The 18012-nt window shown below is 37.2% G+C and overlaps 1 protein-coding gene across 3 annotated transcripts in view; it reads left to right on the plus strand.

Annotated features, from left to right (window-relative positions):
- LOC126884614 (facilitated trehalose transporter Tret1-2 homolog) overlaps positions 1–18012 on the plus strand; it is a 72672-nt gene that overhangs the window by 30354 nt on the left and 24306 nt on the right. The window contains exon 1 of one of the 3 annotated variants that reach the window (XM_050650674.1): positions 5027–5110. The exons of the other annotated variants lie outside the window; for them this stretch is intronic. Within the exon in view, the coding sequence (XP_050506631.1) occupies positions 5059–5110 (52 nt within the window). The 5' untranslated portion in view covers positions 5027–5058. Of the gene's footprint in view, positions 1–5026; positions 5111–18012 lie in introns of those variants that run through there. 3 annotated transcript variants of the gene reach the window in all.

An 18012-nucleotide genomic window follows, 5' to 3' on the forward strand; every position in this document is an offset into this window, starting at 1 on the left:
CTTCGCGGGACCGTCTGGGAAGGTGTCCCAGGCGTGTCGGACTCAGTCCGTCCTACTTCATCTTGACGGGTCGCCTACCGACTAAACCCACCCCCTCTTTCTCCAGCCGACGAGTCTGGAATCGCTCTTAGCGAGCATGTCTGGCCCGTCGACCTTCCTCCTAACTCCCCTCTGGCACTCTTCGCGTGCATTCCATGGATTGGATGGCCTCCCGCTCCCCCTTCCCCGCACAAGCCAAGCGCCAGACCGGTCGGTGATGCGACCGTCCACGCGCAACCCATGTGCGGGTGGGTCGACCATTGTGCATTTACAATAGAACTAGCAAAACAGAACCAGTTGGCAATTACGAGTAACAGCAATCATTCGCACATTCATCAATTCACACTCGCACTCATACCCATTTACTCCAGGTTAAAAAGGGAGGCAGTCACCGAGGTTGGATGTAAAATGCCCTCCTTCATTAGCTGCCCCAGGACAGAACAAACAAAGAAATAACAAAAGAAACAGAAAATAGACAGAACAAAAACAGTACCCAAGACAGTCGGCATTAACCAGATGTAGAGAGTCTTCCCCATACTGGCTATCTGTTACGATGTGCACCAAATAAATAAATAAATAAATGAATAAAATTTGTTAAAAAATAAACCATAAAAAAATTGTAGAAATAATATTGATTAAATTAATAAATAATTAAAATAAATAAATGAAGCACCATAAAATTAATAAATACATAAGTAAAACCAGATAAAATAGGAAAAAGAAGAAACGAGAAAAAACGAAAAAATAGGCAAACAGCGAAGTTTAGATGTAAAGTGTCCTTCCTCCGCTGGCTGCCTTCTATGACACCGTTATAAAATAAATAGTCATCCCGCCTGCAGTCGCCTCTCTTTTTCTCCTTTATGCTTTATTGTCTTTGTGACAAAAGCAATGGTCAGGTCGAAGTCTCGCTTGATGTCTATAGCTTTATCGATTAGCTCGCCAGGCTCGCCTAGAGTTGATCCCAGTCCCAGCCACAGCTCGGTACGCCCCGCGTGATATGCAGGGCATACGAACACGACATGCTGCGCGCCATCCACCACCCCACAATCAGGACATAGATCCTTCTCGGTTTTCCCTATTTTCCCTATACGATGGGTATATTTCCTGAACGATCCATTCCCCGTGAAAAACTGTGTGAAGTAATAGTTGACGCGTCGATGCCGACACCCGTACCACCTCTCTGAGTCCGTGATCAAGGATCTCGTCCAGTCCGCCTTTCCGACTTTATCTGTCCATTCCCTCTGCCACATCTCTAGACTTGTAGCTCTTTCCTATGGCCCTGAACCTATCGCACCGTTGCTTCTCCGGTACATTCGGACTCTCTTCCTGGCCAGGATATGCACCGGTACAGAACCAGCCACCACCTGTAAGGCAATGGTTGATACAGTTCTGTATGCAATGCACACTCTGATCGGGGGTTTTCTTTGGGTCCTGAGAAGCATATATTTGTATTTTTTTCATCCGAAAGACGTCGTGACACACTGGGGCCTCGTATAGTATTATAGATAATATGGATTGAACCACTACGGTTCTATTTTGGGATCCGGGCCCCCCGATGTTAGGCATTAATTTGTTTAGTGTTAAGGTCCTCTTTTCCGCCTTCCGACATGCTTCTTGCACATTATGTCTGAAAAAGAGTCTGGCATCTAACGTTATTCCCAGGTACCTAAATGTCCTTTGGGGTCTTATTTCGGAGCCTTTATATTTAAAAATTATCTCGTTTCTCTTTCTTGGTCCCCTCAAGATTATTGCTTTTGTCTTCTCTACTGCTAGTCTTAGGTCGTTCTTTTTTTATCCACACTGCGGTCGTTCGTATAGCTTCATTTACTTTTTCTGATATTCCCCAATTTCGTATCGTCTTCGACCAGTAAGGCTAGATCGTCTGCGTATGCTATCGCTCTCACTCCTCTCTTCCTGTGTATTTCTAGTACCTACCCCGTTATATAGTATGTTCTATAGTAAGGGTCCTAGGACTGACTTCTGGGGTACTCCAGCAGTCATTTCTTTCATTTCCTTCTTTGATATGCATACGGATCTTTCAGATAGATGGTCCTTTATTGTGTTGGACACATACTCTGGAGGCCCAAATTCAATGATTCGATCTACTATGAGGCCCCAGTTAGCTGAGTTAAAAGCATTTTTTCATGTCCAACAGAACAAGAACCAACCATCTTTTCTTGCTTGCCTTAGCCGCGTCCCTGGTAGCGGCATCGACTGTCGATCTGACTATTCGAAATCCATATTGTTGATTTGATAACACTCTCTCATCTTTCAACATGTCTTCTAGTCTCTTAGAGATACATATAATACTGGATATAATTCATGATATTGATTACAGGTAAATTTCCTGATGAATGGTGCGAATCAACCTCTATCCCTATCCATAAAAAAGATCACAAACCACATATAGCAATTACAAAACCATTTCCCTCATTACTTATGCAACCGGTGTTGAAATATTAACCAGTTTTCATTATAGTATATTACATACCTAGCGGGAAAGTACTCTATTTCAGCCGAGCGGCAAGGTAGTTTACCGAGGTGCGAAGCACCGAGGTAAACTACAGACGCGAGGCTAGAATGAGTTCCCGCGAGGTTTGTATACTATTTTACTCACAATCGGTTAGTAGTTTATGGATTTCTAATAATCACAATCTACCAATAATAATTTCGTTTCAAATATCTGTATCCATTTTCATTATGTGATAAGATGAATTATTTTAAGTAACCTGTGAGATCGTTGCTAGGTAACACGGTCTTACTTTAACCGTTAATAGTAATCATAATTCCAATGTAACTATTAATATTTATAATTCCAAATAGTTTTCTTTTTGTTATTGTTGTTGTTGTTTCTTAATTAAATAAGTGTTGAGTGGATTCTATTCCTTCTAAACCATCTTTTAATCAAAAATGACATTGACATTTGCAGGTAAAAAAGTGACAGATGCTAGCCGGGAAAGTACTTTCCCGGCTAGCTGGGAAAGTAAAGTAAGTAATAAGTCGCTTCCTGATTACTTCAAAGGTTAGAAATCCATAAATTACTAACCGATTGTGAGTAAAATATTTTTTTATTTATGATCCTATTGTAACAATTTTTAAAAATATAAAAGCAAAATTTTCTTATGTTAATTAATTCACATCATTACGAATTTATATTAAGTGCGAACGGTTACATAAGAAAATGACAAACCAATTTTTAAGGTCAGATGTTGCTTCTTCCAGCTTCTTCTTGTTATAATTATTATAGATCTGTCGATCTGTTAATTCCGACGTTGAAGTATTTCTTAAGAGGTAGACTGCCAGCTATCTCTCCATATTTTTGGTGGTATCCTCGGTGGACCTTTGCCAGCTAGTTATCCGTCTAGCGCAATTCTTGGTAGTCTGTGCTCTTCCATTCTTTTTACATAACTGAACCATTTTCTTCGTCTTTCGCTATCCCATCTTACTACATCTTGTACGCTACATTGCTCCCTGATGATGTTGTTTCGTATTATATCCCTTCTTGTCTTCCCTGCTATTTCTCTTAGTGTCTGATAAATCTACACCTAGATTTTTGAACTGGTTAATGGTAATGCATTTTGTTTTCTGCGTGGATATATTCATGTTGAGTTGTCGACATGATTGATAGAATCGATAAATTTGTCTTTGTAGGTCATCCTCATTATCTGCAATCAGGGCTGCATCATCCGCATAGCACACTATACTGACTACTGACCGAGTCTGTATCCTAGTTGTAGCGATTCCACATCTTCTAAATAAGAAGAAATAGGCTTAAATCGAAATTTCCTTGACATATTCTGAAGAAATTAACAAAAAATGTTTAAAAATCTCGATAAATTAAAATAAACATAAATATTTAATTAAAAAGATAGTCGATTACATTTGTGATTAAAGAAAGCCCCCTAATCAGACAGCCCAGCGTCTGATTCAACAAATTTTTAGACACATGTAATACCATTAAAAAAGTTAACAAACCAAAATAAACAGAGATAAATTTTTTAGCTACACGTTGAATAAGAGACATGTTGAATTACATATTAATTTAAGGTACACAAAACGTACTGCTGACGTAAAAAATTATGGTAGGGGAGCAAAGTATGCTAAATGTGCAGTCACTCGAGCGTTATGGGAACCTATTTTGGGTTGTGAAGAGTAGGTCCTAAAACCAAAAAAAGTTAAGTAAATTTTTCCATTTTAGTGGGGACTTTCCATTTTTAATTTAATTTGCCATTTCCAACAATCGTTTTTTTTTAGATTATAGCGCTATCTGTCCATAATTCGAAAAAATATCTCGAATAAAAGTTATTTATTTTTACGTAAGGAATCCAAATCTGCAATAAAAAAATGGGATCTCCCGTTTAAGATTTTAAAGTAACCCCTCACCTCACCTCCGTGTGGGGTCGTGTTTGGTGCCATTCGATAGATTTTTCAAAAATATTGAATAAGTGTATTTTTAAGTTTTTCGATCTGATATTTATTTCGTGAAATATCGCGAAATTCGTATTTAAAATTTTAAATTTACCCCCCACCCCTCTCCGTGGGAAGTCGTGTTTAGTATCATTCGATAGATTTTTGAAAAAGGTTGAGCACGTATTTTTTAGTTTTTCGATGTGTCATTTATTTCGCAAAATATTCGCTTTTTTCTTGTGAAACTTTGGGACTCAGCCATTTCCTTACGCCCCGCTCAAATCGCCAGATTTTTGAAATATACACTGTTTTGCATGTTCTTAACTTACCTTATCTTAATCTGACGATTTCGAGTTTTTCTAAGGATAGATTTTTTTTTCGGTCCCCCCTTAACGAACTCCCCTGCATTAAGAGCCAATATATGGTAATTTCAGGGTACAAGGTTTCTCCCCATGTAATAGTCTGACGCGCTCGAGTAACTGCAAAAATCAGCGCTTAAGCTCCCCTACCATTATGTCCACAGTCCCTACAAGGATACGTAATATAATATAATAGTCAGAGATATAAAAAAAATATTATCGTAAGTCAGTCACACCAAACCTACAAGTAAAGATGGTGACTTCAATCCCAAGCAGTTTTTTCTTATATGCTGCTTCTTCAGCAGGTAAATATACGAAATTTTTGGTAATTATGCTTTTCAAAGTAAACGTGACTGAAACTAGTATTGATTTATTTGGAAATTTTAAAAAATTTTAGCCTATTGATGAAATTTGTACCTATATACAGGGTGTAACAAAAATACAGGTCATAAATTAAATCACCTATTCTGGGACCAAAAATAGTTCGAATGAACCTAACTTACCTTAGTACAAATGTGCACATAAAAAAGTTACAGCCCTTTGAAGTTACAAAATAAAAATCGATTTTTTCGAATATATCGAAAACTATTAGAGATTTTTTATTGAAAATGGACATGTGGTATTTTTATGGCAGGAACATCTTAAAGAAGAATTATAGTGAAATTTGTGCACCCATAAAAAATTTTAGCTTATTGATGAAGTTTGGTACCTATATACAGGGTGTAACAAAAATACAGGTCATAAATTAAATCACCTATTCTGGGACCAAAAATAGTTCGAATGAACCTAACTTACCTTAGTACAAATGTGCACATAAAAAAAGTTACAGCCCTTTAAAGTTACAAAATAAAAATCGATTTTTTCGAATATATCGAAAACTATTAGAGATTTTTTATTGAAAATGGACATGTGGTATTTTTATGGCAGGAACATCTTAAAGAAGAATTATAGTGAAATTTGTGCGCCCATAAAAATTTTTTGGGGTTTTGATCCGTTAAACCCCCCCAAACTTTTGTGTACGTTCCAATTAAATTATTATTGTGATACCATTAGTTATATTAAATATTTTTAAAACTTTTTTGGCTCTTAGTATTTTTTCGACAAGGCAGTTTTTATCGAGTTGCGGCTTCTTTTCTAATATGTTTACATAAAGATTTTATGGGGGTTTTGTTCCTTTAAACCCCCCCAAATGGTTGTGTACGTTCCAATTAAACTGTTACTGCGATACCATTAGTTAAACGCAGTGTTTTTAAAACTTTTTTGCTTCTTTGTATTTTTTCGATAAGGCACCTTTTATCGACATATGGCTTCTTTTTTAATATGGTTCAAAATATACCTAAAAATGTAAATCATAAATAAATTTTCCTATTATTATCAAGTCTCCATAATCGTACTTAGCCATATACAAATATGTGGTGGATTTGACAAATATGCAAAATATCTCTATAAAAACTGACTTTTCGAAAAAGTACTAAGCGGCAACAAAATTTTTAAAACATTGCGTTAAAACATTTTTAAAAAATTATTTTTTCAATTTAATTGTGGCTTATTTCCCATCTAAATAGTTAATCATAAAAATGCCACAAGAAAATAGCTTCATAACAAAATTAAATTGGAACTTACACAGAAGTTTGGGAGGGTTTAAAGGAACAAAACCCCCATAAATTTTTTATAGGGTGTCTAAATTTCACTATAATTTTTTCTTAACATACTACTACCATAAGAATGCCACATGTGCATCTTCAATAAAAAATCTCCAATGGTTTTCGATATATTGGAAAAAATCGATTTTCATTTTGTAACTTCAAAGGGCTGTAACTTTTTTTATGTGCACATTTGTACTAAGGTAAGTTAGGTTGAATCGAACTATTTTTGGTCCCAGAATATGTGATTAAATTTATGACCTGTATTTTTGTTACACCCTGTATATGGGGTTAGAATAATATTTGGAACCACTTTTTCAAATAACTTTTCCCGATATCTCTAACGCGAAGCAAAATATAGAAAATTTACCCTGTTTCTGGATTCGCAGTAGGTTGCTAATAAAATTTAAATTTCACCTAAGTATCTTAAAAAATGTGAACATTCAACCAGTATGACTGTGCAAAACTTCAAATCTGTATTTATTTTGATAGCCAAAATATAGGGCTGCCGTCATCTTAAATGCGACACACTGTATACAGGCCCGGCCCCAGGCGTGGGCGAACTGGGCGGCCGCCCAGGGCGGAAAATTCAGGGGCGGCAAATTTTAGAGAACAGCCAATTTTTGAACTTGAAGAAATAATAACTTATGTTTTTAATATTATAAAAAAATCAATATTATGAACAAGAGCGGCAAAAATGCAACTGTAAAAACGAGAATTAAGTAAGTGAAACAATAACAATTGCAAGGTTCATTCGACGGAAAACCGACAACACCGCCTTCTTCTTCATCGCATAAGAATAGTAGCATCAGAACTAAACTAAATTCACTTAAAAATAACTTTACTGAAAATGGATATAATAATTAGAAACATATAGCTGAAGCTTTGTCCAGCCACGCTGTCTCCAGCTCATCTACAGTCACAGCGACAGTGGGTAGAACTAGCAATTAGACAAGAATCGGACAAAATCATAGATGAAGAAACACAAAAAGTTCTAAATTCACAAACTGGTCACTGGAAAAATGTAAAGAACGACTTATATCAATAATACAGTTCTTAGCACAACAGTGTCTTCCATTGAGGGGCGATTTTGATAGATATTTTTATCAAAACAATGGTAATTTTTTTAAGCTTTTTGAGCTCTTTAAAAATTTTGATTCTGTTTTACGAGAACACATTAGGAGTATAACTAATGGGAGTAACAAGCAGCATCACTACTTAGGAACACGTATTCAAAACGAAATTATTCAGCTCCTCCATGACCAAATCAAAAATAAAATTTTAAACTTTTTGAAATCAGCAAAGTATCATAGCATAATTTTAGATTGTATATCTGATATTGCTGGGGTGGAACAGATGACTATTGTTATACATTTTGTCGACTTAGGTTCTTGTTCACAGAGTGTTAAAATTAAAGAACATTTTCTTGGATTTGTGCCTGTAGTGGAAACCACCGGCTTGGGAGTTACAGAGTCCCAGAATGAACTGGGAATACCTTTGGAAGATATGAGAGGACAAGGGTATGATAATGGGGCAAACATGGAAGAGAAGAACTTGGGAATTTAAAACAGAATTTTTAAAATGAATCCTAGAGCATTTTTTGTCCCATGTTCTAGCCATTCACTTAACTTAGTCGTGAACGGTGCTGCTAAAGCCTCACAGTTTAAAGTTTCTTTGTTTTCCTTAGTGACAAAAATTTACAACTTTTTCTTAGCATCTATTCATCGTTGGACTATGCTGATAAATCATATTTCTAGCCTAATATTGAAACCTTTGTCCGAAACTAGATGGGAAAGTTGAATAATTGATGTAATTACTCCCATTAGATACCAAATTGAAGAAATTTACGATGCTCTTGTAGAAATCACTGTGAATAAAACAACGATAAAATGGTTGCTCATGACGCAAGCTGTTTGGCAAATCAAATCCGTGATTTTACTTTTCTTTGCTCTGTGGTAATATGGCATGACATTTTACTTCACATCAACGTAGTCGCGTATGCAGAGTATTGATGTGAGAGCGTATCAAGCTATCAGTTTATTAGAAAAATCGGAAATCCTCTCAGAAAGTCTCTCAAAAGTGATTTAAAATTCCAGGGCTATTTGACAGACGCAAAAGAGCTCATCAAAGTTAGAAATTGAGAACCCGAAAAGGAGGCACAGTAATAGCCAGAAAGAGGCTATTACTATTAGGCTATTACTAGAAAGTGAAAAGACAATTTGGCCACGAGGCTGAAGATGAAAGTATGGACCTAGATCCAGAGACACGATATAAAGTTGACTTCTATTTAAAAATTATAGACACAACCGTTAATGCATTAAGTCATTAAGTGATAGATTTCAGCAAATTAAGAGCCATGGTTAAATTTTGAGTTTTTGGGTATACCAAGGGGGGAGGGAGGCGGTCGCCGATCTCGCCCAGGGCGGCAAAATCCCTAGGGCCGTGCCTGACTGTATATGTACATGTCATTTCCTTTTGTAAATAATTTGGTAGTTGAACCATAAAAGGAAATATTTCTTATTCTTGGACAAACATTTAATGGTTGCTATTATTCGTCGAAGAACGTTTCTCTAATGTTCCTTTTCTTCTAAATAACTTTTTTCTGTTAATGTTACAATTTACCCTGCTGTACTATTTCTCTTGACTAACGTACCAATTGATGAAATATGTTCCGGGAATCACTCATATTGAATAACAACTAACTGTTAATTGATAGTCCAGGACGCATCTGTTTTAAGATGGAAGTTGAGAGGTGACTCAAATTTTTTTGCAGAAATTGCTTGAAATTAACTCAAATAATAATATTTGAGTTATCCTCCCACTTAAAATGGTCCGGAACATTGTTTAAATAATCAAAATGTCAAAATATGAAGGAAAAATTCAATTTTTGTATTGGTTTTCAAATTTCAAAAAAAAATTCAACTTGCTATCTGCTTTATTTTCAGTCCTGTTTTGAAAAAATGAATTTTTTTGCAAAAGCTGGATTGCAAAATTTATTTTGCAAAATCTGTTGAACCGATCTTAATGAAATTTACAGTATTGTTTTACTGTATCATACAGTTTTTCTGGGTGAAATATGAAGGTCCTAAGTGTAGCATAAATGGTTGAAAAACGTAAAATGCGAATACTTGTTTTTGTATGGTTTTTTCGCAAATATTTCTATTTTGCAACAAGGGTGACTATTTTTTAAATTTTTGACCAATTCTATATTGTAGGAAATTTAATTACGCAACTTTTATGTTAGAACAACTTTTCTCGGAAATGAATACTTTTAAAGTTATAATCGAAAAACGAAGAAAAAAGTCGACTTTTCCTTCATTTTTTGACATTTTGATTATTTAAATAATGTTCCAGACCTTTCTGCGAGGTAGGATAACTCAAATATTATTATTATATATATATTTTCAAGCAATTTCTGCAAAAAAATTTGAGTCACCTCTCAACGTCCAAATGTACTAATATTTTTACAGATGCGCCCTGGTCTATGATATTTTCCAGTCATTAGGTATACCCATCGAAAGTTAGAAGAACAATAATTTTCTTGGAAATCAGTTTACAAACGTAACAATAAATACGGCTACATTTAAGATTGTACACTAATCACTCGCGAAGCATTTTTCCCCATTAGCTTTTATTTTATAAAAAATCGCACTTTTTAAACATGTGCTTTTATTATTATCCAGTTGTGTAACACATTCACTAATTTTATCAATATTATATTGATTCGGTCGATTATTTATAAAATATTGTTAAAGTTCCAGATTTAAATGTTTTGGCCATTCCTGTATACCGCTAGGAAAAGAGTTATTGACATTACCGTTTTTTATAGGAGATGGCACAGATGTACTTGTCACTTGTGACAGTTGAATTCGCTTGAAAATCAACAGTGGAGTTATCACTTATCATTTCCTGTTCGTAAATGAACAATTTTAAAAATTTATTTTATTATTGCAATAAAAAAAAATTTTTGGCCTTCTTCCTGGGCCCCTTTAAAATGCGGGCCCGAGGCAGGTGCCTCGCGGGCCTAGTGGTAAAATAGGCCCTGGGCGCACGAAAATGATGATGGAGGGATCCAACGCACGAATCCTAACAAGGAAAGTCCCCTCAGATAAAGTACAAATGGTGGTAGGCGTCAGACAGGGAGATTTCTTATCAACACTATTATTTAACATCAGCAGAGAGGGTGGAGTAAGAACAGCCAAAATTATGGAAATTATTATCGAATCTTCAGTCCAACTGATAGCGTACGCAGACGATATTGCACTGGTTACTAGAGACTGAAAAACCATGCAGAAGATAATATTAATACTAGATAAAGAAGCAAAGAAGAAAGGGCTAGTAATGAACCAGAGCAAAACGAAATACCTCAAGTATTCAAGAGAGAGTGCGAATATCAAGAAAGAAGTAAAGCTTGGTGCATGTACCAAGGTGAATGGCAGAAATGATAGAACGGATGAAATAAATTAACGCATCCTACTAGGTAATAAAACCTACTGGAACTACCAAAATTAATAAAAGAATAACACATTAGTAAGCCAATAATGAGGACAGTTATCATTATCACCTATGGTGCAGAGACGATGTGCTTAACACAAAAAGATGAAATGAAGTTAGAAATCTTAGAGAGAAAGATAATTCGACGAATAATGGGACCGGTGAGGATAGGTGTGCGGACCGGGCGAATTTAGAAGGTTAACCAATGAAGAAATTAAAGAAGCTATCCAGGGTGAACATAATCAAGTTCGCTAAGGCGCAAAGCTCAGGTGGCTGGGACACACAGAAAGAGCTAACCCAGATTCTACGCTAAAGCGAATAACCGGCTGGAAACCAACAACAAACAGACCAAAGGAAAGACACAAAAAAAGATGAAGAGATCACGTCTTAGGAGGCATAAAGAAGCTAAGAATCTACAATTGGAAGGAGGGAAGTAAGGACCGGAAAGAATGGAGGAACATTGTAGACAGGGCCAAGTCACACAACACGCTGCTATAATAATAAAAAGACAACAGCGGACTGATTCACCGCAACAAATGAATCAGAGAGCCCAAAGAGGCGGCAACAGGGCCGGATTTAAAGGGGGCAGGCTGGGCAGCTGCCCGGGGCCCCACATTATGGGGTCCCCCACAAAGCTCCAAACGTAAAAAAATCAGCACATTATTCACATAGAATTATTTTTGTCAATCAATTAACTGTGATATTTCGTTACATGGAAGGTTTCACTCCTGTTGAAAGTTTTCTCATATTTTTGTCAAATCACGATCATAAAGCAGAAGATATATATATATATATATATATATATATATATATATATATATATATATATATATATATATATATATATATATATATATATATATATTTATATATATGAGTTAGTTAGAAGCAACCTACCTTGCTCGTTTCGGTACAAAACCGATCTGTGCCTCTACTTTGAGGCCACGAGATGTCACCTGGTATTTATTGAAAAATACCTACGGCGTCAAACAAGCAGGAAATAATCGCAACTTTCTACTTTTTAAAAGTATGAAAATAATATGTAAAATATTATACGGGAAATAAATATTCTACCTTCGTCTGTGCTGCCAACTTGGGAACGTTTTCGCTGTCTACAGCTCATCAGCCAAGCTCTCAGAACAGACGAAGATGTAGAATATTTCCTCCGTATACCCGAGGCCGTAAGACAGCCATGCAGTCCTTATGGGACTAGCGCAATCTGAGTTAGTTAGAAGCAACCTACCTTGCTCGTTTCGGTACGAAACCGATCTGTGCCTCTACTTTGAGGCCACGAGATGTCACCTGGTATTTATTGAAAAATACCTACGGCGTCAAACAAGCAGGAAATAATCGCAACTTTCTACTTTTTAAAAGTATGAAAATAATATGTAAAATATTATACGGGAAATAAATATTCTACCTTCGTCTGTGCTGCCATCTTGGGAACGTTTTCGCTGTCTACAGCTCATCAGCCAAGCTCTCAGAACAGACGAAGATGTAGAATATTTCCTCCGTATACCCGAGGCCGTAAGACAGCCATGCAGTCCTTATGGGACTAGCGCAATCTGAGTTAGTTAGAAGCAACCTACCTTGCTCGTTTCGGTACGAAACCGATCTGTGCCTCTACTTTGAGGCCACGAGATGTCACCTGGTATTTATTGAAAAATACCTACGGCGTCAAACAAGCAGGAAATAATCGCAACTTTCTACTTTTTAAAAGTATGAAAATAATATGTAAAATATTATACGGGAAATAAATATTCTACCTTCGTCTGTGCTGCCATCTTGGGAACGTTTTAGCTGTCTACAGCTCATCAGCCAAGCTCTCAGAACAGACGAAGATGTAGAATATTTCCTCCGTATACCCGAGGCCGTAAGACAGCCATGCAGTCCTTATGGGACTAGCGCAATCTGAGTTAGTTAGAAGCAACCTACCTTGCTCTTTTCGGTACGAACCCGATCTGTGCCTCTACTTTGAGGCCACGAGATGTCACCTGGTATTTATTGAAAAATACCTACGGCGTCAAACAAGCAGGAAATAATCGCAACTTTCTACTTGGAGGAAATATTCTACATCTTCGTCTGTTCTGAGAGCTTGGCTGATGAGCTGTAGACAGCGAAAACGTTCCCAAGATGGCAGCACAGACGAAGGTAGAATATTTATTTCCCGTATAATATTTTACATATTATTTTCATACTTTTAAAAAGTAGAAAGTTGCGATTATTTCCTGCTTGTTTGACGCCGTAGATATTTTTCAATAAATACCAGGTGACATCTCGTGGCCTCAAAGTAGAGGCACAGATCGGTTTCGTACCGAAACGAGCAAGGTAGGTTGCTTCTAACTAACTCAGATTGCGCTAGTCCCATAAGGACTGCATGGCTGTCTTACGGCCTCGAGTATACGAAGGAAATATTCTACATCTTCGTCTGTTCTGAGAGCTTGGCTGATGAGCTGTAGACAGCGAAAACGTTCCCAAGATGGCAGCACAGACGAAGGTAGAATATTTATTTCCCGTATAATATTTTACATATTATTTTCATACTTTTAAAAAGTAGAAAGTTGCGATTATTTCCTGCTTGTTTGACGCCGTAGGTATTTTTCAATAAATACCAGGTGACATCTCGTGGCCTCAAAGTAGAAGCACAGATCGGTTTCGTACCGAAACGAGCAAGGTAGGTTGCTTCTAACTAACTCAGATTGCGCTAGTCCCATAAGGACTGCATGGCTGTCTTACGGCCTCGGGTATACGGAGGAAATATTCTACATCTTCGTCTGTTCTGAGAGCTTGGCTGATGAGCTGTAGACAGCGAAAACGTTCCCAAGATGGCAGCACAGACGAAGGTAGAATATTTATTTCCCGTATAATATTTTACATATATATATATATATATATATATATATATATATATATATATATATATATATATATATATATATATATATATATATATATATATATATATATATATATATATGAAACTTAAAGCTAAAATCAATATCAACAAAAGAATTAATATTAAAATTAAACTCACCAGGCTTCCGGGTTGAACCGCGTCGTTTGTTTCTAGGCCGAGCTTTCGACGTCCTCTCTGACGTCATCTTCAGGGCTTCCGGGGTCTCAGTCTCCTGAGGCTCCAGACACTACACTCACTACTCACTACTTCACTACTCACTGCAATACTGTTGTTGCTGACGCTGGGGCGGTCATTTATACCGTGGACTGATGTGACTGACGTGGCTGTCGATGACGTGGCGGAGTGGGAATTAGCGCGAAGACTATTTGGAGTGGCGCGAAGATTTTTGACGGCTGGAATTGTATTTGTAGATGGAGCGGACGATGTTTTCTTTAGGAGGGGTCTCCAAGTCGAAGGTAAACGGATGCCGTCATCTCTTTTATTGAGACAACTTGGCCGTTTTTCGATTTCTATGGCTTCTCGGATAATCCTTTGTTTATAGAAGCGGATGGGGGCTATGGTTCTGGAGTTTTCAAAGTCAATTTTGTGACCTGTATGAAGATGGTGTTGGCCTAGGGCTGAAACTGAATCGGAATTGCGAACAGATATGGAATGTTCATAAATCCTATTTTGGATTCTACGATTGGTTTGTCCTATGTAAGATCGGGGGCAGTCTGCACAAGGAATTTCATAAACTCCGTGTTGTTCATTTGGAATGTTGTCTTTGACGGATCGGACAAGAGATGAAAGTTTTTGTTGGGGGGTAAATACTGTTTTTATTCCTCGTGGTTTAAGAATTCTGTCGATTTTGTCAGTAACACCTTTGATATAGGGAAGAAAAGCTTTCGTATGATCAGGATCTAACTCTTTGGGTTGTGATTGAGCGGGAGATTGAAGTTTATGGATGCTCCTATCGATGTGATTTTCGCGGTAACTGTTTTGGATGAGGGCTTGTTTTAAAGAAGAGAGTTCAGTAGATCTACTTGCATCATCGGAAAGACGGATTGATCTGGAGACAAGAGTATTAATGACTGAATTAATTTGAGAAGGTGGGTGATGAGAGTTGCCATGCAAGTAGCGGTTGGTATGGGTGGGTTTTCGATAAACAGAGTGATGAAAACCTTGTGATTGGTTCTTCTTAATAAGAACGTCGAGAAACGGTAAGGATGAGTTAGTCTCCATCTCCATCGTGAACTGGATACTGGGATGTATACCATTCAGATGGGTCTGAAAAGACGCTAAAGCATCCCTGCCGTGGGGCCAAATGACGAATGTATCGTCAACATATCGTAGCCAACATGTGGGTTTGAGCGTAGATGTGGATAGTGCTCGGGTCTCAAAATCTTCCATAAAGATATTAGCAATTACTGGAGAGAGTGGTGAGCCCATTGGGGCACCATTTATTTGTCTGTAGAATTGATTTTGGAAGATGAAATAAGTGTTGGACATGCAATGTAAACATTGCATGTCCAACACTTATTTCATCTTCCAAAATCAATTCTACAGACAAATAAATGGTGCCCCAATGGGCTCACCACTCTCTCCAGTAATTGCTAATATCTTTATGGAAGATTTTGAGACCCGAGCACTATCCACATCTACGCTCAAACCCACATGTTGGCTACGATATGTTGACGATACATTCGTCATTTGGCCCCACGGCAGGGATGCTTTAGCGTCTTTTCAGACCCATCTGAATGGTATACATCCCAGTATCCAGTTCACGATGGAGATGGAGACTAACTCATCCTTACCGTTTCTCGACGTTCTTATTAAGAAGAACCAATCACAAGGTTTTCATCACTCTGTTTATCGAAAACCCACCCATACCAACCGCTACTTGCATGGCAACTCTCATCACCCACCTTCTCAAATTAATTCAGTCATTAATACTCTTGTCTCCAGATCAATCCGTCTTTCCGATGATTCAAGTAGATCTACTGAACTCTCTTCTTTAAAACAAGCCCTCATCCAAAACGGTTACCGCGAAAATCACATCGATAGGAGCATCCATAAACTTCAATCTCCCGCTCAATCACAACCCAAAGAGTTAGATCCTGATCATACGAAAGCTTTTCTTCCCTATATCAAAGGTGTTACTGACAAAATCGACAGAATTCTTAAACCACGAGGAATAAAAACAGTATTTACCCCCCAACAAAAACTTTCATCTCTTGTCCGATCCGTCAAAGACAACATTCCAAATGAACAACACGGAGTTTATGAAATTCCTTGTGCAGACTGCCCCCGATCTTACATAGGACAAACCAATCGTAGAATCCAAAATAGGATTTATGAACATTCCATATCTGTTCGCAATTCCGATTCAGTTTCAGCCCTAGGCCAACACCATCTTCATACAGGTCACAAAATTGACTTTGAAAACTCCAGAACCATAGCCCCCATCCGCTTCTATAAACAAAGGATTATCCGAGAAGCCATAGAAATCGAAAAACGGCCAAGTTGTCTCAATAAAAGAGATGACGGCATCCGTGTACCTTCGACTTGGAGACCCCTCCTAAAGAAAACATCGTCCGCTCCATCTACAAATACAATTCCAGCCGTCAAAAATCTTCGCGCCACTCCAAATAGTCTTCGCGCTAATTCCCACTCCGCCACGTCATCGACAGCCACGTCAGTCACATCAGTCCACGGTATAAATGACCGCCCCAGCGTCAGCAACAACAGTATTGCAGTGAGTAGTGAAGTAGTGAGTAGTGAGTGTAGTGTCTGGAGCCTCAGGAGACTGAGACCCCGGAAGCCCTGAAGATGACGTCAGAGAGGACGTCGAAAGCTCGGCCTAGAAACCAACGACGCGGTTCAACCCGGAAGCCTGGTGAGTTTAATTTTAATATTAATTCTTTTGTTGATATTGATTTTAGCTTTAAGTTTCATTGTATTAACCGCGGAAACCTTTCCGAATATATATATATATATATATATATATATATATATATATATATATATATATATATATATATATATATATATATATATAATATATATATATATATATATATATTTAATTCTCTAATGACATACTTGCAAAAAGATGATGGTGATTTTAAAAACTGCTGGGGAGAGTCCTACGACAACGCGTCAGTTATGAGCGAAAAATACAATGGTGTTCAGGCTAAGATTAGAGAACATAATATCTAGGCGTTGTGGATTCCGTGTGCCGCCCACCTACTCTCTAAATTTAGTTGCAAAAGGTGCAGCTGAGTGTTGTCCTGCTGCCATAGCATTCCTTGATTTCTTAAAGGTTATAATCGGATTAAAGGAACATTATCCAAAATTTCAGAAGACAATGCGCAAATATTTAAAACTTGTTTACTGGAAACAGCAATATTTGCAATAGTTTGAAATTTCAGAGAGGACAATCAGCAAAAGTCGTATTCTTCAAGATCCAAATATTTACCTTAATTCAGGAGTGGAGGCACTTAGATCACTTCATCAATTTATATTATTTTAAGGAATATTCGACTGACTCCACTGAATTATAAAACATCTCCAGAGACTGAAATGACAACATCAGAGAAATTTAGGACTCAAAATTGTACTATTATAGATCAGTAGATTATAGATCACTTTAAGTCAGAGGCTTTCTGCATATGAATCCATTCATTCCAATTTTGGGTTTTTACATAATTTGGAAAGTTTAACTCAAAATGAAGTTGAAACTGACTCACTGAAGCTTACCGACTTTTATAGCAATGATATTGAGATGAAAACCTAGGTGTCGAACTGGTACAATTTTTAAATAGAATTTTTTAATTCATTTAAAGAGGAAATCGGCTCATCACAGCAAAAAACTTCAACGGTACCGACTGCCAAAAGAAAAAAATGTGAAAGATGCGTTTCCAAACGTTGAGGTGACACTTCGTTAATATTAGTATGATAAAATTGATCCAAATAGTGGCATAACCCAGACATCCAAAGTGAAAGTTACACTCCAACACCAAACTGTTCTATGCTTTTTCTCATGAGCATTTTTCAGTGCGTCACAGATTTTCGATTTCTTTCTAACGCATTAAATTGTATATGAGGGAAAAAAGGCACGTCGGTGATTACTTTGGTAATTATTCTAGTTCAGTGATTATTCTAGTTGTCGATA

This window comes from Diabrotica virgifera, chromosome 5 (genome assembly GCF_917563875.1).
Source record: "Diabrotica virgifera virgifera chromosome 5, PGI_DIABVI_V3a".
NCBI lineage: Eukaryota > Metazoa > Arthropoda > Insecta > Coleoptera > Chrysomelidae > Diabrotica > Diabrotica virgifera.